We start from the raw sequence: 24508 nt of genomic DNA, 5'->3' as shown, positions 1-24508 counted from the left end.
GTGAACAGGTCCTGCTGAACCTAGGGAAGAAAGAGAAAAGGAAGGTAAATGAACTGTTTACTGTTCAGGGATCAAAAGCCATGTTACCACTTGAGCTGGAGCAGTATTTGGCCTAATTGATGTGTAATTACCAGGAGCTTAGCTCCATTCGACTTGAAACCCACTTCTCTGTCTTCAAGTGTTTGAAGTGACATCTGCTTGCCAAACAGCCTTAATTGTTAAAGCAACAACCCAGGGCTTTTCAGCCTCAACAAGGAGAAACAAATCTACCAAGTAACAGGAAAAATCAAATAGCAAAACCACTTAAAGCTTTCACTTTTAGCACCCTTCCCACCTCAGGCTTCAGCAGTGAGTGTGCTAATCAGCCCCACATGGCTCTGAGAGTCCACTTTCCCCAAGGACTTATACGGGAATCATGGCTATAGATATTTGCTTTTATCAATACCTGTCCTGCAAAATCTCTGCTCGTTCTCCTTTTTCATTCCCCGCCCCCTTAAACTCTATTTTCCTTTGATTCACAAGCCTGGTGGATTCACTGTTAGGTATAACCCTTGTCCCTGCAAACAGATACCCCTTTGAGCCAGATGTTTTTTCCCATCCTTTGCAAACAGAAGCTACAAAATAAAACAAATCAAGCTGTTATATTAACTCTACACCAGTCATGTGCCCATGCTCAGTAATGACAGTGGACACTGCACCATAAAACCCTGGCACTGGCTCAGTTCTTATTCTTCATTCTTGCCTCTCCTCCATGCGCCAACCTGCATATTCTGGGGTCCTTCCTATGACTTTCACGTCAACTTCATGAAAGAAATGTCTTGCTTCATGCTTATACACAAATGCAGGTCAAGAGATCCTAGACAGTGCTTGGGACACAAAGGTTTAGCTGTGCACTCGTACCTCCACTAACACTGCTCTTGAAAGACACAAAGCGGACAAAGCCTTCATTCCCCTAGCCAGGCAGTGTCACCTCTGGGGAAGCTGCCTGCACCTTGCTGGTAAAAGTGGGGGAAGAGGGGTGGAGAAGGAGGGTGGAAACCAATCCCCCCCCCCCCCCCCCCCTTACTTGCTCTCACTTGCAGACAATTTCTCCACTGTCACATCACGAAGTCGATGTAAAACATGACACTGACAAAACCACAAAAATATTTACCTATCCGAGCTTGACAAATCCCATGCATTTAAATTTTGAGGGTTGGCAGCGAGATGGCAAATTGGCAGGAAGCACAGCCCAGCCCCAAAACCATTTCTATCCCACTTCTCTGCTGGCTACAAAGCACATACAAGCTGAGCAGCTGTATGGCAAGGTGGCCTGACCATACGACTGATCCTTTCTTCCCCCTATTTCCACATGAGGCTCACCTCTTTGTTTAGCGATAGTCCCAGGTGAATTGTGTTTCAGTGATTTCCCTGTTTGCAGTAACTGACTCTAGGGGCCTGCTTATACTGGGGTTATTCCAAAATAATAGCATGAAGCTATTCTAGAAAAGCTACCGTGTTTTTAACTTCCCACCCTACCTTAACCCAGATTAACTTTCAAGCATAGATAAACCACAACTGATTGCAAATACTCTCAAAGTAACTATGCTGTTTGTCCACAGCAGCCTTCAGACTGGGCCTGAGAGTGTATCAGCAATGTGCATGACCAAGAACAAACATCTGTGCAGCGTCCATGTTAGATTCACAGATGTGTTTCGCTCCTGATGGTTAATTAGCTAACAATTAACTGGAGGTATAAACCTAGGGAGAGGAGGGGTGGGAGCATGCTCCAAATGAGATAGTAACCACTTCACCTTGAAAAGTGACCATATTTCATCACTTCAGGATCTGGAGGTATACAGCTGATTTCAGTCCATCCTGTTAACAATCTGTACAACTTCAGCTGCACCAATGTCAACCCTGCCCCTCACAATCTGCAAGACAGCATCTAGAGAAGCTCACAGTGCAGCCAGCCAGTGACTTCAGGTACAGCACCAACACCGCCCCTCTGGGGTATATGTCTATAGAAACACAAGTGCGCATCCTCTGGCTTCTTTTGATGCAGCGTGGCTCTTCCTGCAGCAGCTCTCATTCCTTCCCCAGCTCTGAAAGTGGCTACGCTCTCTCTTTTAATGCATGTGCTCCAAGAATCGTCATGCTGTATTTGTCTGCGCAAAAAGTACATTTGCAGCCTGCTGTCCAAGGAACTGTCTGCCATGTAGTTGAATCACTTTAATTTCTGACCTGGCTGCAGCTGCATCCTTTGCTGTCTTGTTTAACTGCCTCGGTTAACCTGCTTGCACCCATCTGCTCTCAGAAAATTTGGGAAATCTGCATTCAGTCGAGCACCCTGCAAATTACCTATGTAATGACAAGCTCGGTCAAGCGAGCAGCTTTCTAATCCCTGTCTTGGCAGCTAACTAGGTACCAAGTCCCTTCAGCAGGCCTTTTTCACGATCTTAAAATGCGCTTGCAAAATATTTTTAAATAACAAGGCCCATTACAATCTCTCTCCTAAGCCCCTCTCCATGGCAAGCTTAAATAAAGAAGCTCTGTGATGACAGATGTAACGAAAAACTCCCTCCAGCTGCAAGGTGCCCAAATATTTGGGTGGATGGCATATGGAGGGACTGAAGAAATCAATTCTCTCACCCCTCCCACTGACTACTGCACCTGACACTAGTCTGCGTGGCCTTCGATGGCTGCAGCCCTCCTCTAGTAACAGCTCACACAGCAGGGCTGCTGGATCTGCAGAGCTACCCATTTCACAGCTTTTCCAATGGGGAACCATCTACCAGGTGACCGACAGCCAGCCTGCAGAGCACTCTCTTCTGTGGCACAGAGGGGACGCGGGCGTGCGTCAGTGCGACAGTTCTGTCTGCGTTCCTTCTGCTGATGCTCTACACACACCTGATGGGGCCAAAAGGGCCTTGTAGTCCAAAGACAAAGGCAGAACAAGTCTTGGTGTGCATGGGCTGCCCTTACACAACTCTGCCGCTGTGCTGGCTTGAGGCACCCACACCCGGCTCGCTCCTCGGACAGTGCTGATTTCCAATAACTGTGCAGAGGTTCCAACACTTCCTGAGCGCTACAATACTGCTATCGCATAGTGTACAGCCCATACAGGTAAGTGGATTGAAGTTACATGGCCAAACTCTGGCTGAATCTATTCCAGGAGGTTTCATCACATGACATAATGACATTAATAACTTTACATCAGGGAGGCAAATGCACATTACATTTTAAAAACCCACTGGACTACTGTATAAATCAGATTCAACATTTAATATTATTTTAATGAATGCCCTATCATTTATCTCCTGGGTAACTCTCAGCAGTCTCCTGGAGATTTATATCTAATTCCTACAGACTCCAGGGCAATCCTAGAGGTTTGGCAACCCAGGCAGAAGGATGGGGCTGTAGCAGGATGAATGACCAGCAGGAGTTAACGGTATAAAGCAGACCTCTCTGAGCTAAGAAGTTGGAGAATCACAGAACAAGACAGCTGGAAGGGAGCCTAGGAAGTATGTCATACAGTCCAACCCTGGGCTCAAGGCAGGATCTTCCCTAGATAAATCATCTCACACAATCATCAGTATGACTTCCAATTAAAAACTTCCACAGATGAAAACTCTACGTCTCTATGTCACTCAGCACCAGCCCTTACATTGGTTTCATGCACAGATGCAGTCAGGGCAAATAGGAGGATGACTAGAGTCTTGTAGCCCTTCACTGTGATGAAAAGACCCACAGCCTCCTCCAGAAACCCCAACAGGACAGCAAGACAGTTTGCATAGCCCTCCTCTCCAGTTTGCTTCTTTTTGCATCTTTGACTCTTTAAGACTTCCCTTTCCCACTGCCCCTAGTGCTCTCATCTACTTCCACCTTCCTCATTTTTCATAAACCTAGAAAAGTTATCATAGCATCTACTAAATCTCCCCACCCCCTTCACATGCCAGCCTGTCTCCTTGCTGACTTTGAAAGGTCCTATGCCTGTCTGACTGCGTATTGCAGCACTCAATGTATGCTTGGATCTTCTGCATCAGGTCACCCTGGTTTCTGAATTGGTAAATGAACACACTGCTGGTTGGGCAGGGACAACTTGGCTAACTTGCTGGTTACTGACAATGTCCATCTCCAGACCAACAATCACCTCCCAAGACAGCCAAGGTACTTACTGTCATCACCCTGTGATTACCTGTGATCAGTGGGCATGAGATGTATATGCACACCTCAGAGAAATCAGAAACATGAGCTGGGTGTTCAAGTGCATGGGCTTGTATCCCATGGTGCTGTAGCGGTGGATTTATAACACAGTAATACCACTCCAAGCCTCCAGTTTTCTGGGTGGTGACAGCTCATGTTCCCATGACATCATGGTGCTAACCTTCAGTGCTTCCCAGGCTCATTAGGAGGCTCACAGGAGATGAATGATAAATGGGGTATAAAGCCTAAGGGGTTTTATCCACTGGGTCACCTAATACGTGCCTATGTTCTGTCTACACCGAGGTGCCCATGGCTGCTACCACCACATCAACTGCCCGTGTTCTAGACCGGCGATTCTCAACCAGGGTGCCACGGACCCTAGTGTGTCTTGAGATCCTTTCAAGGGTGCCACACAATGTTACCACTGTTAGCTTTACAACCAGGATTTACAAGATAAACCCAGAGATTTCAAACAGAAACCTGCAGCTGCGACCGTTCTGAGTCCTTTGCAACAGAAAAAAAGTGCTCTCTTGTTTTTCTCTAGGCAAAAAAGAATGAAAATTAAGAGCTGGCATTTTCCAAGGGGGTCCTCTAGTCCAGCGGTTCCCAAACTGACAGATTGCGCACCACCAATTTAAAATGATACAACCTTAAGTACCACCAGCAATTTTTTCTCATATAAAGTAATTATAATAAATCTGTTAACGTGTACCACTGGTGGTATCTGTACCACAGATTGGGAACGGCTGCTCTAGTCTATCCAGGGGTGCCTCAAGTCTAAAAAGGCTGAAAACCACTGCTCTAGACCAACAATGGGAGAATTTCTCACAAGTCTTCAGTGTGTGAAGAGTATGCCTAGCTGCTTAAACCTTGCCCTGTGCTGCACAGGACTCTAACTCAATCACAACACAAGGCTGTATTAAGTAGCCCGTGTGCGAAGTACCAACGTTAGTGCATCACTTCTGAAGAGAAGCACTGCCTAACTGACAAAAACAACTCATGTATTTCAGCATGGTTGTAGTCTAGCTTTCCTCTGCTGTGATTTTCTCTCCCATGTGGTCAAGAAAAGTTGTGTGTTCACGTGAGATCAAACACAATCAAGTTCTCTTTTCTATACACAGATGAAAAACAATGCTACAATATGGTGGAGCCATACCCCTGCGCCACATGCTTTCACAAACCCAGGTACCAGCATTGTGTTGACAGAGCTGGAGATTTCACTGTTCATGTACTTCCAGAGTCTTGGGACATGACTGTTTTGGGCAGACCATTCACTGCAGAAGCAGGTGCTTCCAACCCCTTGGGGAAGAGCACTGCCCTGACCCTGGGCTCACCTTGGTGTAGCGGGTCCTGCTGATGAAGGTGTAGATGTGAATGTATGTGTGAGTGTTGGTGGTGGTGAGGCGTCACATTGAACATCTGGAGCCGCGCCAACGGGTCGTTTGTCAGCGAGGCCATCCGCTCAGCGTGTATCCTCTCTGCCGCCAGTCTATCGGGGTAGCTCATTTCAGGCCGTAACTGAGGGCCTGCCAGTGCGAGTCTCTCCCTCTCAAGAGGGTTCAAACCCGGGTGGAAGGAAGCAAAAGGGTGAGGTCCTGCCGTTGGGGGGATAGTCAGTGCTCCATGACGGGCAAAATGCTCCATGGGGTTGGTAGCTGGGTGCAGTGCATCTAGTTCCGGGGGCTTCACCTCAAAGCCAGGTTTCATCCTCTCCCTCAGCTCCCTTTCCCTGATTTCTCGCTCCCGGATCTCCCGCTCTCGGAGCTCCCGTTCCCGGATGGTTGGGTCCACGTTGTAAAGGCCGGGCATGTGGTAGGCCAGGAGTGGATCAGTGGGGTTCAGGGGAACAAAGAAGGGATGGTTGCGGTTGGTTGGTGACATAACGTGAGGACGGGCGTACTCGCTGAGAGTCCGTAACGCAGGTGTGTCCGGACCAATATATGGTGGAACGGCGGCAATGGTTGTGGGCGGAGGTTCGAACGAAGGCCTCATGTGGGCTGGTCCGCTGAGCTGGGATTCCCCGAGGCGACCTTCGTGGGAGGAACTGGATACCTTCTGCTGCAAGGAATGGAGAAGGGGAGAGACTTTAGTTCAACCAGCTTGGTGTAAAAAAACCAACCCAGATGCGCTCCCACTTTCACAGTGGTTCAGAATACACAATAGCCGGTATGTTCAAATGACTCAACCCAGAGCTTCGTGTTCCTCTGTGTCTTAGGGACAAACCTGACTTTCCCTCTTCTCCCCTGGGCTCTGTAGCCTCAATGAACCTACAGAACTTGCACATCTCTACAGGCAGTAATGGGTGGAGACAGCCCCTCCAACAGCTTTGCCCCCAAAGTGCCTCCCCCCACGAAGCTCTAGAAAGGAGCAAACTGAAGGGAGCACAACTCCACGACCTGCAGCAGCTGAAGCCTCCCACAACACTTTGAGGAAAAGCGTGCCACGTGGAGGAGCCCGAAGAGACCCTATGATTATCCAAAGAATCTTGTTTCCACGTGAATTCCTCGTTGAATTCAGGTTTTGTATCAGTTTCAAATTGAGACACCCCCCGTAAGGGGTTGGGGGAAGTCATATCCTATCCTGGCAGGTGAAAGGGCTTGGCGGCTATATGTAGCTGCTGCTTCTAATTACTATGGACCATGCGAGAGGTGCAGTTGCCATGACTCAAACCTGTGAGAAGTCCCATATGCAAACCAGGAAAAGAGACACCTTCACGGGCTGTTTTGCAAAGACAAGAGCAAAGCAGCGTTGTTATGAGGCCACTGCAAGCCAATCTCCCAGCCCTCAATGAACCCTGATGTGCTCTACTGTCTCTCACCAGGCCCCGGGGTTTGGTGGTAAAAAGCAAAGTAAAGTTGTTTAAAAACAAAATAAATCCATCAGAGGTTATACTGTAAAAGCTTTAAAAATGTGTGGTCAGGCCTTTTGTCAGAAACCAGGATGCTCTTCCGTCAAATATACTGCAAATTCACACGGCCTTTATGTCCTGTTTCCAGAGCCTGACCTGGAATTGCAGAGGCAGCAACTAAAGGATACGCCTTGTAGGCTCAGGCAGCCTGTGCCTGCATCACTAAGGAACCAATGGCCCACAACAGGAGATGCTAACTCCACTTGGGTATCGCTGCTCATCTTCAAAATGCTGGATGAATCCCAGGCCACGTTGAGCCCCCAGACTGCAGTTTCTCCCATTAAGGCACTAGGAGTGGGAAGAGCCTGAGACAAGCCAGGTAGATGTTGCAATGCCACAGTCAGCAACCCCCATCCTTGCCTCCAACCCTTTTCTGTTCTTGAACTTTGCATGTGCCCAGCCATCTCCTCCAGGCTGCACTTTGTCCTGCGCTACACGGTCAGGCAAGTGGGCAAACGCACACACGACATTTTACATCCACCTTTTAATCCAGCCCTCTGCCGCACCCTGTGATGCAAAGGACAAACCTACCGCGGCTCTTTCCGCTTCTCTTTCCCGCTCCCGCTCTCTCTCCCTCTCCTTCTCCTTCTCCTTCTCCCTCTCCCTCTCTTCTCTTGCTTTCTGCTCTGCCTCTCTCTTGGCCTTCTCAACTGCCTCCTCTCTCTTCTTGGCCAATTTGGATCCCGCCAGAGGCATGAAGTACAGGTCCGTTCTCGCGCAGGAGTTGTAGCCGCGGTCCAGGTGTTTATAGAACCTGAGAGAGACATGTGCAGAAAGAGTTTAGGCCTAAGAAACAGATCTGGGTTTTAACAGCTCCACATCAAAGCGGGATTAAGGAACACTCAGGATTTACAGTAATGCCAAGACAGGAACTGTGCCATGAGGTTACTCTGCAGATTGGCCTCTGGCAGGAGCAGCATTGCTTAGCTTCTGCTCCCAAATGAGACTTATAATGCCCTGTCAGAAAACTACGGTCCAAACAGTGCTGGGCTGGGGCTTTTTCTTCCCTGGAAAATTGGTGATAGCTAACTCATGCTGCAGAGACAGGGACTGATTTCCAAAGGCACAAATGTGAATTATGTATCCAGCTTGCAGGGTAGCTAACTTCTCGTTGTGCTTTTGAAAATCTCCTACAATTCAAACTGCCATTAAGTAATTGGTTTCACTGTCTTACTGTACAAAAAGAGGCATTAGACTGAAGACTAAAAATCACGGGGTGACAAAGTAAATTGAACTCTGTAGGGAACAACTACACTGGGAGGGCAGCAAGGGGGGCAAAGGGAGACAGCACATAACTGCAAGGTTCCTGCTACACAATCCACAAGTTCCTACAGCAAGTCTCAGGTGCAGGGGGCTCAGGATCTTGCCTCTAGTGTGCTTTATACAACTGGGCTGCTGAAGGGATGGCAGGGAAGAGGGCTTAACACAGGTTAGGGAGGCTATGCTCCTAACAACTATGTTGCAACAAGATTCTTGTTAAGCACAGTTTCAACCACATGTTAATCAGGGACTTAGAGGCTGGGGGCCAACCAGATGTCCTAACAGACCAAAAGCCCAACTGCAAGGCTGGCAGCATCAAAGCTGCAACACTGAACCCTGTCTGGCCCAGCAAGCGACATGTGGAAGTCTAGCAATCGCTCTGCTGAGCGGAAAGGCCAAGTGCACCTGACAAAACTTGCTGACACCCTCCTTACCTGGCTGACTGGCTGGCATGGCTTGGTGTGTCCACCACAGTGGGTTCAGGTGACGGACTTCTGGGTGGAGGTGGTGGGCTCTCTGGCTCCTCTGCCTCATCAGGAGCCTCTTCTTTGATCTGAATAGGCGGCAACGTGCAGGACGTGACCACTGGGACGTTTCCGCTGGACGACGCCGACGTGGAGACAGGAGGTTGACAGGGGATACCAGGCACGGAAGGTGGAGTGGAAGTGGAGGGGCAGGATGGGGGGGTGATGGAAGGTGGTCCCCCCGGGACAAAGGGATGTTGAGAGAAGGGCGTCTGGGAGGATACCTGATGGAGCCCGGAGGAGGGGTGGCTTGCTGATGGTGGAAGGCTCTGACTCTGAGTCAGAACTGGCGGCTGAGCTTGAGAGGACTGCAGCGGTTGGCTCTGGGGCATCAGCTGCAATGGAGGAGGGTGCGCAGAAGGTGGATGATGAGTGGAAAGGGAACTTAGTGGCTTCAGAGCAGGAGGCGGTGGCAGGTTGGAGTTCATCGAGAATGGAGAAGGCCCAGAAAGGTGGGGAGGGTGCTTGTGGGACTGTGGAGTAGGAAGCTGAGGAATGGGGGTGGTGGGAGGGGGCTTGATGTGAGGCATGGCCATGGGTGCGGGGGGCAGGGGCTGCTCCCGTGGGGGCTGGGGTTGCTGCAGCGGAGCCTGCGCTTGCAGGGCAGGTTGTGCTTGCACCTGCAGAGCAGCGTGAGAGTGAGAAGGAGCCTGTGTCTGGAGGGGAACCTGAGACTGAGAAGACTGCGTGGGGAGAGAGAATGGCTGAGGGGGTACAGGGTGAGGCAGAAGAGGCTGGGCTTGCAGGCCGTGAGGGGGAGGCTGGGCCTGGCCATGGAGTGGAGGCTGCGAGTGGGGCTGTGCTGATGCAGCAGCCTGGGGCTGACTCTGCGACACGCTCAGGGGCTGCAGCGGTGGGTGTGGTGAGGGGAGTCTCTGCGGGTGCAGGGCAGGAGCCTGCTGTATGTGAGAGTGAGGTGGTGGCGGTGCTGGAGGCTGGGGCTGGCTGGGAGGCTGAGACACTGACGGCGAAACCTGGGGGGCGGCGGCGGCAGAGGGGGCGCTCGACACTGCTGGCATCGATGTGGGGAGCTGGGTGGATATCGGTGGGGTGGAAGGTGGGGCCTGGGCAGAGCCGTTCTGTGCCTGGAGCACCTGCGGCTGCGCCTGGAGCACTTGCTGCTGAGCTGATGAATCCGAGTCGCTCTCATTGTCCTGGGGGCTGGGGATGCTGGGTGACGTGCTCCGGTTGTCCTGGTCAATGTCTTTCGGGTCGCTGCTGCCTTCATCGTTGACACTGCGGCTATCAGAGCTTTCACCCTCGCCCTCACCCTCCGAGGGAGAGTTGGGCCTGCTGATCTCCTGTGGAGACAGGGGGAAAAGGGCTCCGTGTTGCCTCTGACACGGCTATGGGGGGCTGCCTGCTCCCCAGCATGTCATGGTCATACCCAGATGCACTGCATTACATACAGCCTCCCCTAGGAACCTCGCAGGGCATGAGCAACATTAATATGTGGGGCTCACGGGCAAAGCCAGTGCTTGGGAGTGAACTTGGGCAATTACATGTGGAGCCAAACTATCCTGCAGTAAATTAATCTTCACTCTGATCACCAAGAAGTTAAACTAGCAGTTATTGGTTTAAATGGGTTTTCTGAATGTTTCTGTTCACACAGACAGGCTTCTATTTTAAACTGGAGGTCCCAGAGAGACCTCAGGTGCAATAAGCTGCTAAGGTGCAACTGGGCCTATTTGAAATGGTCTCTAGCTTTGTTAATTCGCTATAGTTTGAGCTGTAGATTGCTGTGTGGAGGTGCAAGTCAGTGGAGGAAGGAGAGTAATTTAAAGTAAAACAACATTTGTACATAGGCTCATTAACAAAATGAAGGGAAGGGACGGAGGGACCAAACCAACCTTTGCCCCGATACAGAAGAGCATGCCAACGCTAAAAAAAGAGACAAGATGCCCGGGTCCAATCCCTACCCACGTGCTTCCTTCCTCTCCCAGCAGAAGGAACACATTAAGGAGTAGGCTGCTTTCCAGCTGCAAATTCAATTACAATGTGCTGCTCTGGCACTTTGAAGTAGCTTAAATCAATCTTGTGTATTTGGTTTGTTGTTGGTTTGGGGGTTTCGATTTTATCCTTCCCTGGGAAGGAAGGGGGATGGGGAACGACAGGGGACAGCCAGTTTTGCTCGTGAGCAGCCTGTTTTCAGGGAGAAGACTGCTCCTTCCTGAGACTTACTTGAGTTTTGGACTTCTTGGCGTTTGATCTGTCCGGCTCTTCCGTGTCAGAGGCTGCCTTCTCCCGCTGCCGCTTCGAGTTCTTGAGGGGGGATGATGCCTCCTCTTTTATCTTCTGCCAAAAACAGAAAGGCACGGTTTATTAAGGAAGTAAAAGTGGAGCTAAAAGGAGACCCTGCCCGCTCTGGCAGGACTTTGTGCCCATAAAAAAGTCCCTGCAGACACAGGGAAGCTGATCAGAGGCTGATTAGTCCATGTTTAGTGGTAATCCAATATGCCTCTTTCCCCATTCAAAAGGGAGAAGGGAAAGGAATCTGTATTCTGGAGCTATCGATACATTTCCCATCTTCCAGAAACTGTTTCTGAATGGGCTTTCATCCACATGGCAGTCCAGCCAGCTCCCTCTGCAGGCCAAATTTACACAGGTCGCCCAGAACAGAGCTAGGATTTTACCTCTGAGGACAATAAGCTGAGAAGCAGGTTGCAAGCATCTCCTGCATACTGCAGGCTACTGGGATGGAGTCAGTGCACTGAACTGAGACGCATCTCATCAGGCTAATGTTTTTAAAACTCATGTTTCTGCAGAATATACTTAAGTCCAAATACAAAATGAAGCCTCAGGAACCATTCCACGGGGTCAGATCCCAGGTCCATGTAGCCCATTATTTTGTCTCTGACAGTGGCTAGCACAAATTGCTGTAGAAAAAGGGGCAGGGAAACTTTCAGGAAGTTGACTTGGGAAAATCTGCCTGCCATGAAAGTCGTGTCCTAATAGGCTGAGAGCTGCTCAGGACCCGAAGTCAGAGGTTTGATAGCCTTTTCAAAATGGTTAACTTCTTTAGGGCATGCCTACCTTGGGAGATTATAGAGACACTACTGGAAAATAGCTTGGGAGTGCATTTAGGACACAAGAACTGTTCTGCCCTAAGTCACTATGGAGATGTTCTTAGTGGGGGATGAGTTCACACAGAGTTAGTGTGGAAAAGCTACCACTGAAGCAGCTATGCTGGGCTTTTTCCTCATGTTGATAAGCCTTTAAACTGCCTTGCTCTTCATATCATTGACCAATTTGTTGGCATTTTGCTAAGCTCTCAACATCCTAAGGCAAGAAGTAGCAAAGACCGATTACACATTGTGTGGAAAAGGACACTACTGGACTGGTTTTGGATCTCCTAGTTTTCAATTTCATTAACATCCCCTTGTTTCTATTTCAGAAGAAAGGGAGAAGAGAACCCCTTTCTCTGCCTTCTGAAGTCACCCATTATTTTATGTACTTTTAGCACGTCTTCCTTGTTTGCCCCCGTTCTAAATCCTAATCTTTTGGTCTCTCTTAACGCTAGAGTTTTTCTGGGCTGCTAAACATTCTTGTCACTTTTCTCTGAATTCCTTTTACTTCTGCAATATCCTTCTTGGAGATGAAGTGACCCATATGCAGTACAATACTTCCAAATGGGGCCAAACCATTTGTTTCTATAATGGCATTATGATATGTTCTTCCGTAACCCACCACTTACACCACCTAATCCTCCAAATAATTCTTATGTGAGCACAGTTATACAATGAAGTCATCTTCACTGAGCTGTCTAAAATAATGCCCAGGCCTTTTTCCTGAGTTAATCAAGTTAATTTAGATCACTGTGAAGTGCATGAAAATTTCACATTTTTCCAAGGCACATCATTTTCATTTATCAACATTAAATTGCACCCGTCTTTTGGTCATGCTGCTCACCCCCCTGGCTTGGTCAGGTCTCTTTCAGGTTCCTCCTGATCCTCTTTGGATTGGATTTTATTTGCAAATGTTACCACATCACTGCCTACTCCCTTTTGCAGACCACAAGCTGTGTTTTAAACACCCTCACTCCTTCTGTGTGACCTTGATGCTCCCTGCAGTCAACCTTCCAATGCCATGAAATCATGTATTCCTACTCTGTTTTGTGTCCCTTTTCCCATTTTGGGGAAATGACAAGACTCCTCCCATAACTTAGTTTCTTTAGCTGTCTCCTGTAGGGGCCCTTGTTCCTTTTAGTAAAAAATGTTGGCTTCTCCCCAAAATAAGCTGGCATGTAATTATGCAGAAAAGACAACAGAAGCAGCAATCTGATGCATGGGGCATTCTTTCCTTTAGTAAATAAATGAAGAGCATTCTAGCTAGATACCTGTGTTGAGTATAGCATTTCTCATGGACATTTGCAAGAGGATCAGAGTTGAGTTTGGGTCTCAAACTGAGGCATTAATGCCTGTAATAAGGGCAATGGGATTATTTACAGATATTTCTATGATGCTTATCATCATGAGGTCTCTGTGCTTTTATGTATAATCACCCCCTTACCCAAACACCTGAACAAGGAAACTGCTTAGATCTCCCTGCCTGCAGACCTGTGCATGTAGGAAAAGAGCAAGAATCCTACTTATCCAGCCTAGATCTCCGATTTGATCCAAGCCCCGAGGTTGGCTCACTGAACTGAAAACAGACCAATGTCCTGAGTTGTACAAGGAAAAACAATCCCAGGCAATTTTTACCTTGGTGGACTTCTTCACAGAATCAGCTTTGCTGTCATTACTGGAGGTGCTGGCAGCACTGGGAGAATTGCGGCCGCTGGACCGGATGTCTTCATTAATGGGCGAGGCTCTACCATCGGGACTGGCTGGCTGCTTTTTACGACCACTACGTAGTGTAGACATCTATTGGTTTAATGAAAATAAATGAGAAAAAAACCCCACCTGACAGGAAGCATCTTATCGACCTTTGCTTTTTTTCCCCAAGTTATGACAGGTGCGTGCATCCCAGCCTAGCGCCTGAGAAACGGAAAATTGAGCTCTACATGTTTTTAAGCCTGTACTTGAAAGCTCATCTGGGCTTAAAACAGGAGGCGGCAAATCCTTAACTACCCAAAAAACATCAAATACTGCTTATGTTATTAAGCTGTGTCTGCTGGAAATGAGAATATTAAGATGATGTTCCCACAGCTGCTGTCCACATACCAGGCTTTTCTTCATACAGCCAAGCTCCCTTCTCCTTAATGTTCCACCTTAAAAAATAATAAATCTGCTGGTATAAACCAAGCCCGATAAGAGAGTGACCTAAAGATGCTAGGCATTACAGACAGCCGAGAGCAGTTTCAACAACGGCTAACAGCTTCAATGTGTTCCTGCTACGCAACAAAGAATCACAGTCAATTATGCAGCAATAATTAATACCGTTTCATCTGTCCCCTCCTAATTTAGCAGCTGTTTGGATGACTGGCTACCATAAAAAATGATGAAGCCAGCTTGAGCTGACAGCATCACCTGACAAGGTATTCAGCAGCTGTGACAACAGGAACACGACCAAAAAGGTGGAGAGAGAAAGAGAAATCTGTTACTGCTTGACAGGCCCATCCGTGGGACTTGCCAGAAATGCAAGCCCCCAAACCATGAAAGTTTCTGGTCGATCCTTGGGTCCCCACAGGTGGCAGCACTTCAACAATGCTCCAGGTACATTACCATGTGCAAAGCCTTTTTACGATGGAATCGCTGTGTAGAGGACTATGAGGACTGCTCTATACTTGGGCAAGGAGATTTTGTTTTAAAGCCAGCTTTGTACAGTGAGTTCTCTGCAAGGACAGAGAAACAGTACTTGAATTTTTAAAATGTTCCCTGCAGAATGCATCTAAGGGTTACCTCAGCGCAGCTAGGGAAAAGATGTAGCACTACAAATGCTGTCACAGATTTTGGCAGTAGAATTATTCTGAAGGGGCTGCTGCTACCTTGACCCAGTCAACAGAAAGAGAGATTTAGACTTGGAACATTAAAATACACAGAGTTTGACTAGACCTCCCCAAGGAGATACTTCAAGGTCAAATTTTCAAACAAGCCTCAAATTCTGCACAGATATCAGCCATGCATTTTGGCAGGCTAACAGAGCAAGGAACTGATGAAGAGGAGAGACTGAGAGTGCCGTTGGAAACCCTGATTGTAATAGGGCTCTACTTGCAGAACTTCCTACACTGTCCCTTCTCTTTCCCAGAGGATGCTGAGGACATGGACAATGCAGACCTACCGAGCCCCGACTCCGCCTTGTCCTCATGCTATGCTTTCCGCTGAGTCCATCATCTTCCTCTTTGACAGGCTTAAACATAAAGGGTGGAGGGTCCACTGGCTTCTCAATGGGCGGGAGCTCCCCGTACTTCTTGAAGTGGATGCGGCAGTCAGTGCAGAGCAAGATGTTTTCTCGACCACCGTGGTGCCAGTCCTTGGAGGCTGTTGTTGGAAAAGTGATGGGGGAGGATCGGAAACATACAATATATTAGATACGGAGCACAGATACCCACCTTTCCCAGCAATGCAACGGAAACGTCTCTGGAAACCTCTGCCTTGTTCCAGGCTGGCTTATGTCTCCATGAACATTTTCCATGCTCGGTTACAGACTATTTCTTTATTTAAACAGGCAACTGCTGCTTTGAAAATGAGAGCAAGAGAGACTGCTGCTGCATTTGGGGACTACGAGTTAGGTAGCTATTAGTTCTCTGAGGTCTGTCTTGGTTTCTTCAAGATAAATGCTGCACAAACATTTCATCTCTCCCTCCCCTTACTTACCTCCAGGCTTTTGCTTGCATGCTCAGTGCATATGCACAAGCATCAGAAAGCTTTCAGGAGTACTTATAAGAGCAAAGCTGCTGCAGAAAAGCCTTGGTGCGTCATGAATGCAAGTTATGTATCTGACAGTCACAGCTCAATATTGATTTGCTATATAGTAAATGGATTAGATAAAGGACTCTGTTTAGACATGACGGCTTCACTGTATAAATGTCTATCTTCCAGGATCCTCCCCTGTCACTGCAATACTAATTTGCAATGGTAAATCACGATTAACTCTATGCTGGGATGCTGCATATTTTAGCTGATTCAACGCTACATTTTTAGAACAGCTCTCTGTGCATTACAGCTGCTCTTGCTTGGATGAACCAATGTTAAATAGGCACCAACACAAGGAAGAGAGATACAGCGATATATCAAGTGCATACTGGTTGTGAAGCAGTGACGACAGGCGTAGCCCTTCAGTTCCTGTTCACTGTCCTCGCTGTCAAAATCATCTTCGCTGGCTGAGCTCAAGTCCACTGAATAAGCAAAGAGAGAAAGAAGGAGAGGGAGAGAGAAAAAAAAAAATCAGGATGAGTTCTCACTTTGCTCTGGCTGGCTGAATGTAAACCATTTATGATGAGAATTCTGGTCTTCGTTCTGCAGCTTCCTAGGCTGGCCTGCAGCCATCCCACCTTGTGCTGCCATCACATCAAATTTCACAAGCTAAGCAGGGTCAGGCCTGGTCAGTACCTAGATTTAAAAAGATCTCAGGAGCATGCTAAGTGATGCAAGTGACAGTGCTTCTGATCCAGTGCCAGGCACGCTTCCTTGGGCACCAGGGTTGAACCAACACCCATGCTGCGCAGAGGCACAGTGCAGCTGGAGGCGCTCTACTACATGAAACAAAGTGTGCAGGCCTCAGGAATGGTGGATTGGAGGAATGGTGGCTCAGAGTAATACTCAAAACTAGGGCTGCTTCCCTCAAGAGTCTGGCCAACTTCCCAGTCAGACAATAGCCTCCACAGTGAAATCCCACCCGGCAATGTCACACGCACAAGAACTTTTTCTTTTTCTTTTTTAACTTCCTGTCCTAAACTAGATGCAGAGCACTGCTGTATAGGTTCCACGGCTGCTGTTTTTTGTCCCAGGGATGGCTGGGTTTCATTGGTGGGTGAAACGGTCCTTGTATGTGGTTTGATAGCTTGTAAAGTGCTTTGTGACCCCTCTGGATAAAAGGCAGAACAAAAATATGGAATGCTTTATTATTCTTGTGGAAAATGCTCCTTAAAGGATGCATCTGACAGCTAGATTATATTTCATACATATTAGTTTTGGGGAATTTGCAGAGCCTTCCAATTGTAAGGCTCACCCTACATGTGGAGAGCAGTTGAGAGTAAGTCACCTCATTACAACATCACCAGCTGCAAAACACATTACCCTTGCCTAAAATGGCAAGTGTGCAAACTCATAAGCCTCTGGAAAGACTCTGCACCAACTGGGTACTATGGGATCTTGTAAGTAACTGGCTGAGAGCATTGCATCCTCCAGCCACGTTAAAAATTCACCATCTAACACGTGCCTATAACCTGTCATGAGCCGAAGGGCCCTGTCACAAAACACATGTTTTAATGCGTGACTTCCCATGGTCAAATCTTTACTTTTAAGGAAAGCCCTTGCTGAAGGAATGCTGTTTCCCTGAAGGCTCTGAGAGAATAAGTTTTGTCATGTGCGTGTTATATGGAGGGAGAGGCTATGGTAATTTCCATCAGAGTCTGTCATCAACCCATTACACTCTTCTAATCAAGGCAGGGTCCCATTCATTTACTCATAGTATGGTAACAATGACTGCTGGCAGCATCCTAACTTCCAATTCAGACTCCTCCAAATGTCTGACACTGAACTGAAAAGTTCACACCAGGCTAAAACCTCATCCACTGAGCTAAGGCTGGTTCTGATCTTGCAGTGACGTGGGCCTGTGTGCAGCCTTGTACTCATTTGAACTCGAGGGAGCTGTGCATCCTGGATCCAAGTGAAGGACCAATACCTTTGTTTCAACTTTCAGGAACAGGAAGCAATAATACTTTGCTTTGGTGCATCTTAAAAACCATCTCCTGTATTCCCCACTACCCATACACACATATTCCCCATCCTCCCTATAACTGCACTTCAATAAGTTTGGTCCAATTTCTGAGATTTTGCCAATCCTCTTTCATTGCAAAAGACAAGAAATGCTCTGGATTTATTCCACTGAAAGGCTTAAAGTTTAAGGGAAGCTTTAGCCTTTTATACAATGATAGATTCTATGCAACTGTCTTGACGTCAGTGGTGCCATAACCTCAGTGACAAGCTAAACTGCACTAGGCTTTGCAGTGATTCTTTGTTAAGGTGCTTCTGCCTCAAAGCAAGGCCACGACGCTGCTGAGAGATGGTAAGAAACAGCAATGCTGATGGTAGCAGAAGGCACGGCCATGAAAGAAGGCTTGGGCAAGGGAGAAGGAGGGTGAGGATTGCTTTATTGTCTAAGTCCTGTGCCTACTAGAACTCTAGGGAAAATGCAACGCTTACAGCCAGGACAAAAATAGGGATATTCAGAGCCAGACAAACATCTCTGTCCTTACTCAGGCTTTCTTGCCTAAGCCCCGCACTGCACATGACAGGAAACATCACTTGCTGATCACAGACTCCTGCCATACTCGGGCATAACGGTATGGGAACGGCCTGAATTCAATTTCCTTGCTTTATTCAGTTGAAGACAGAGCCATTACATTACTGTAGTTCCATGCATCTAAACAAAGATAAATGCACTGCTTTTAGCCGCCACTTACAGAATTCGCTGGAGGGGGGCCTGGAGGGAGTGTTGACTGGAGTGGAAGCAGTTCGAGTTTTAATTCTCCGAAACACAGCCTGCCTCCGATGCCTACGGTGGGCTCGGGAACTTGCTGCTTCAGGGGTTTTCTTCCAATAGTAATAGAAGGTGATTAGTTCTCCCTGCAAACACAGAAGGAATATGTTAGAGGGGCATGCAAAGCTGACTTGTCAGCTCTTTTCGTCCCCCTCCGCAGAGGACAGGGTATGCGTGTATGTCTATGTTTGCAAAAGGCTTTCAGCCACACAGATGTCCCCCTGGATAGAAGAGAAAAATATTTTATTTGAGAGGAAGTTAAATGCATTTAATTTTTTAAAGGCTGGGCTGCAAAATCTACAGCCCCCTATCAGTACTGCCAGCACTGGGGGTGCTTTCCTTTGAGTAAGCATTGAGGCAATACCTCGGCCAAGTGTTAGGGGACACTGTGCTGCCAGAGGTAGCGTCTTTCCAACGAGCTGTAAGAGCTATGTCCTTACTAACGGCGTTCCTTGTAGATCCCATGGCACTGTCAACAAGAGTGTGATCACTTCAAACAGACAGAGAGCAACAATCCAAATCCCCCCATGACGTTACTTAAAAACACTCCTGTTCAAAAAAAAACTTAAAAGTTCAAATGAAAACCCGCCGACAAATATCTACCCGTAACACTCAACCACATTAAAGCAAACCCAACGTTAATCTGAATGTATGTGTTCACATCTAAATTAATTAGGCAGTTAAAAGAACACACCTAGGGAAGCTGGTGATAATTCCATAGTATAATGAATCTGGCTTACAGTCAAAAAACCGGGGCAGATGACATTCAAACTAGCGGATGTAATGCCAAGCTAAAGAACAGCATGTGGTTTTAAGCTCCTTTCTTTTACTTTGAAACCCCACCATTTCCTGGCGACTTGTCTGCCTCTAAGGTAAAAGGTGTTGTTTCTTTCAAGTTGCAAGAGAAATGGAGCCGTTCTAACCACTCTCTTGAAAATCAACATCAGAACAAACATGCCTGAACTGCCCACAAAAAGGGGCTCTTTGAACTGCGTTACATGTGATCTAATCACACAACCTCAGTCAGCTTGCTCTGTCCGCCAAATTCGGCGCTCTTTGCTGGGAGTAGACGGAGGTTAATTCTGTTGCAAAGACGCACCCTCCGTCCAAACTGCCGATGGCCTGGAACAAGCAGGAACAGCACAACCAGCATCTTCTGTACTGAAAGCCATGAAAAGGCAGATGGAGGGGACTGCTCTGGAGGGTAGCTAGCACCTGATCTCCACTGCAGATTCAGTGAAATGAAAATGATCCCTGGAGCCTGCCATTTTCAGAGCAAGACTTGGTGAGAGAGGTGGGGTGGGAGGAAGAAGCATGATACACAGTGCCTTGATTTGGCAGAACTAAAAAAAAAAAAAGTCTTAAAAAACCCCCCTACTTATTCTCCTAAAACATGAATCCCTAGAAGTGAAAGCAGGCAGGCATCTTTGCCATTCTTCTGCAAACAGGTAAATGCAGGCACGTGGATTGGGAGTACACGCACCAAGTCTGTGACCGAGGCGGGGACAGAGGTCCTGACATCTCATCCCTTCTTGCAAACACTCCTGTTAAATTCCATGCAAGGGCTTTCAAATTTGTTTTTGACCTCATGAGAAAGGGGCTCCGAGTCTCTTCGGCACTGGTGATGATGGGAGGACAAACTGGGAGAGTGGGTGACTGACACTCCACGGGAAGTTTATGCCATGTTTTCCTGAGCTAGCGAGCTTCCTGCAAACAAAATCAGCCACATTTCACCTGGAAAGTTGATTTATATCAAATCCTTGGTGTCAGGATCAGGGAGTGAAGTCAGTAAATCCCACCTCCCTGTGTCAGTAGAGTAATACCTCTCCTCTGATACACAGTAACAGAAGAGTGCAAATCAATCTTCCCCCCTCCCATCATATAACAGGAATGAGAACAAACTTGGGCTATATCTACACGTGTCAAACCCATCACATCTCAAGGGAAGTTTAACTACTTACGCTGTGCTGTAAAACTAAGCTTTTTTTTTTTTTTTTTTTTTTTAAACTGCTTGTATTTGGGGATAAAACTTCAGAAACGGACATCTGACTCCAAAGCAACACCCCCAAATTTGCAGTCAGAAACTTGCACGCAGGTTCAAATTGAAATGTTAATTCAAAAGCTGACTTGGACAGTTCTAAAGGATGGGTGGATCTTAAGAGCTAATCACCGGCTTATAGTTAGGATTCATTAGCAGAGAGATCTAGCTACATGACTCAGTGACTCAAGCTCCTGACACAGGCCCGGCGTTAGGGTCAATGAGGAAGTAGATGCGAAGGAGTCTTAGTTTTACACACACACCGTAGATGTGCACCACACACGCTGACACTCCATCCCAGGTTTTATTAGCTGCCTTGCCATCAAATACTATAATGTCTACCTAAGGGATTAAATGCTGGAGTGGAGTGAATCTGGGAGGATTAGGAACAGCATATTGGTGACTGCATGGGTGGCAGGAGCTTGAGCACAAACAAAAGAACATGTCGGGAAAGCTTTGGTTCTACAAACAGGGAATGAAACAGCTCCCAGCTTCACCGCCAGTGAAGTCAATTGAACTTTAATCAAACATGCATAGTGTGCGCTGCCGAAACCCATCTCACATAAATTCAGGGAACAAAAGCTGTTGCAGAAATCGATAGCCTACTGAAACATTAGCACAGGCAATCATTGATCAAAAGGCTCTTTTACAAAAGGCAGCCTTGCAAATTAGCTGCTGTTTTTGCTTGCAAGCAAACACAGGAGCATAAATGCTGCCGACATGAATGGCCTGTAATGATCGTTTTGTTCCTGGTGATCTCACCTCACCTCACAACAAGGTCTTGCAGTCAACACATCTCGGCACTATAATTGCTAACTGCATGATGGACTCAGCTGGTTAGGTGCACGGGCACTGGAGAGGAAGAGGAAGGCTGGATGCGAGACAGGAGAGAGGGAAGGTTGTTCTGAGTAGCTCTAACCCAGGGAGATGCTCTTAACCAATCTGCCAATACTAAAGTCTATTCTTAGAAGAAAAAAAAAGCCTTTGTGAGCCTGGAGTTGGGTGAATTTGGTGCATCCACTGTTGGGAATATCCAAGATAAGGGGACCGAACATTTAGGACTGCCCACCACCTGGGATAGTGGCTCAGGCAGGAGCATGCTCCCCCTTGTCTCTCCTATTAACAGACAACAGTGTATTTTATCCCCAGATTTCCAAGCGTCATTTAGGATTGAGTGATGAGACCTTAAAAAAAAAACCTGTGGGCAGCTCTCTGGCTGAGGGGAAAGGAGGGAAACTTTTAAGGCAAAGTCAAGTTGATGAGGGACTTGACATGCCATTCAAGTACTCGGCTGCTGCTCCTTCTACAACCCAGCACTGCTGCTAATTTGGCATCAGTCACGTGTCACTACGAGGAGGCTTGCTCTCTTGCATGAGGCGCCATTCTCTCTTCTCTTGCTGTTTTCTTTCCTCCTGTGGTTGCTGCAACTAAATTAAGCTCTCCAGCCAACACCAAAATGCTGGGGCAGAGCACAGTTAACTACTGCACATCCTCAGCAGTGGGACACCACAGCTGTGACGCGAGCCCCAGCTCCAAAGGCATCCTGGCTTGCAAATGCAGAGTATGCAGGACAGCTCATAGGTAGATGTGCACAATGCCTGTGCAAGCGAGACACAAAGACATCATGACTCAATGAAGCAACCATGCAAGGGACAGACAAATCTTTTGTTTAATGAAGCTGCTCTTTTAGTACAAGCGGAAGAAAAATGTGCTCCATATGCGTGGTTACAGTTTGGGCAGCATTTGGATAGGAGGTGCGCAACTGAAGTGTGAGGTTATTTTAGGGGAAAGATTCCTCCTTCACTCACCACAACCATCAGCTGGGTGCCATGTGTCACAGCGGGTACAAGCCAGCTTGCTCACATCTTTCAGACTCAACGGCCCACCAGCCACACCACAGGTGGAGTTTTTCTTTAGCTCCCCATTGATGCCCCATCTTTAGCTCCCCATTGACATCCCTTTCTTGATTTCTCATTTTGTGCCACTCGCCCACAACTCCAGTCTGTGTGGGGAAGAGCCCTAATGAGATGCAGCAGTAGCCTGCTCCCATCAGTGGCATCTAGCCTCAAAAACTGGCTCCCCATCCCAGGCTCAGAGGCCCCAGAGTTAAGATGCAAGGCAAATGTCTAGGATGAATTTGGTCTCTTTGGGGTGTTGGGTCCCTCTCCATCTGCGCTGGATCAGTGATTACATATTGCCATGAACTCATATGACCTCAGGAGACCCCACCACCCAGTTAGTTTCTCTCTTCTCTGCAAATGCACACTCGGCCTTTCACCCTCCTGAAACGCAGGTGTCCCCCCATCAGGTTCTCCCAACCATTTTCCTCCATAAGCAAAGTGTTGACTTCATGGAGCCGCCGATGAAGCACCATCTTCGGACTGCGTGTTGTTCTTTCCAAACGGTTTCCTTGCCATACCTGTGGGTCACCCAGCTGAGATGTGCTTCATACTGCTCAGAGGTTATACCAGAAGGATGAGACATGGAGCTCTTTGTGGGCAGCGGGCACTGCTTCCACACACACCTGCCTCCGACAGTGGGCTTCCTCTGTGCCAGGGCTTTGCGACGGTGTTCACAAAGCAACTCTCCCTACTTAAACAAAGCATAGCTAGGAGTGACGTGCCAGCTGACCTGGCAATGTGGAAACCACTGAACTTCCTTGCAGGTGTGACAGCAGAGGAGGTACATGGTCTTGTGTGTCCAAGGAAAGAGGGGGCCACCAAGAGCCTCCTTCCATGGTGAGGGACAACCAGGAGGGGAAAGGAAAACTCTGTATTCACAGAAGGATCGGCGAGAGAGAGCCTTGCAGCAAAAAAGTGAGGGAGGAAAAGAAAATTATGGCCAGGAAAGAAAGTGGCTCCCCTATATCCTTTAACTGCATCCAGTTTGCAAGTGGAAAATGCATCAAGGGACTGACTGATGTCGACCAGGGTTTCTGGCCTTGCCTTTTGGTTGGACTCTGAACTCCAGAGACAGCAGGTTTGTAACCCCGCCATCGCTCTGCTCCTTCATCCCCATGATAGACATCACCTTGCACTGGGGAGGCCAGGCACAGGTGGCCCAACTCATATGCCATTTGAAAGTGCTCCTGGTGCTGCAGAAGCCCTCAAATTTCTTCCCTCTCCCTCTCAAGCCTCCTTACTTCCACCCCCTCAAGGGCCGCGTGGGTTTACAAAGGTACACCAGGCTTTTCCTTGGGCTGCACAGACAAACAACAAGCACAAACTGTCCAGCAGGAACAAAATGAAAAGAAAAAAGCATTGATCTGCTGCACCAGCAGCACAGAGCTGGGAGACTCGCTCCCGAGCTCTGCCGAGGCTTCGCATGAGATCTGAGAACAGCTCAATTGCTCGTGTCCTTCTGTAACCCAGCATTACCGCTACCGTCACACAGGCCATTTGTAGTTGTTAGGAGGTTGTTTCCTTGGCACGAGGCACCGTTTTCTCTCTCTCTCTCTCCGCTGCCACCATTTTCTCTCCCTGCCCTCCTGCGTTATGCTGCAACTCAATCAAGCTCCCTGACCTACACAACAATAAAACACCGGGGCCGGCATTATGAACTACTCCACGCCCTTAAAAATCTGACATGAAAGCAAGTGAGTGCTGCACGTCCTGGTTTCTCACTTCTTATCAACGGCTTTCAAAAGTAAAATCCACAGTACAAGCTGTGCCCTGTGTTTGTGGTTAGTCTTCCCTTAGGTAAACAAAGGATTAGCGCCGTGTGCGCAGCTCTGAATCCGAGAGGCTCCGACAGCCCCGCCGTAGCAGGCACTGCTCCTGCACAGCCAGTCATATGAACACATCAACTTACCTTCAAGTATCTGTTATGGTATAACAGAGCGAGCAAACATAATAATTGCTGTTTAATTTCCCCGGAGCATAGCTATGCCAGGAGGAAAAAAAAAAAACCCACGGGGGATAGCTTGAGCGCAATTAAACAAAAAAGGTAAAC

General features: G+C 47.8%; 1 protein-coding gene across 1 annotated transcript in view; it reads right to left on the bottom strand.

Moving 5' to 3' along the window:
* LOC102385748 (arginine-glutamic acid dipeptide repeats protein) overlaps positions 1–18626 on the bottom strand; it is a 23941-nt gene extending 5315 nt beyond the window's left edge. Inside the window, exons 1-9 of the mRNA XM_006018799.2 lie at positions 18443–18626; positions 16061–16153; positions 15097–15296; positions 13578–13739; positions 11059–11172; positions 8788–10178; positions 7625–7847; positions 5520–6240; positions 1–20 (exon numbers count right to left, since the gene is read on the bottom strand). The exon at positions 1–20 is cut by the window's left edge and continues 124 nt beyond it. Coding sequence (XP_006018861.1) covers positions 1–20; positions 5520–6240; positions 7625–7847; positions 8788–10178; positions 11059–11172; positions 13578–13739; positions 15097–15174 — 2709 coding nt within the window. The 5' untranslated portion in view covers positions 15175–15296; positions 16061–16153; positions 18443–18626. The remainder of the gene's footprint in view (positions 21–5519; positions 6241–7624; positions 7848–8787; positions 10179–11058; positions 11173–13577; positions 13740–15096; positions 15297–16060; positions 16154–18442) is intronic.
* Positions 18627–24508: the final 5882 nt, after the last annotated feature.

This window comes from Alligator sinensis, unplaced genomic scaffold (genome assembly GCF_000455745.1).
Source record: "Alligator sinensis unplaced genomic scaffold, ASM45574v1 scaffold569_1, whole genome shotgun sequence".
In the NCBI taxonomy this organism is placed as follows: Eukaryota; Metazoa; Chordata; order Crocodylia; family Alligatoridae; genus Alligator; species Alligator sinensis.
Note: the sequence above shows the minus strand (reverse complement) of the source record. Positions and strands in the feature narration are given on the sequence as shown.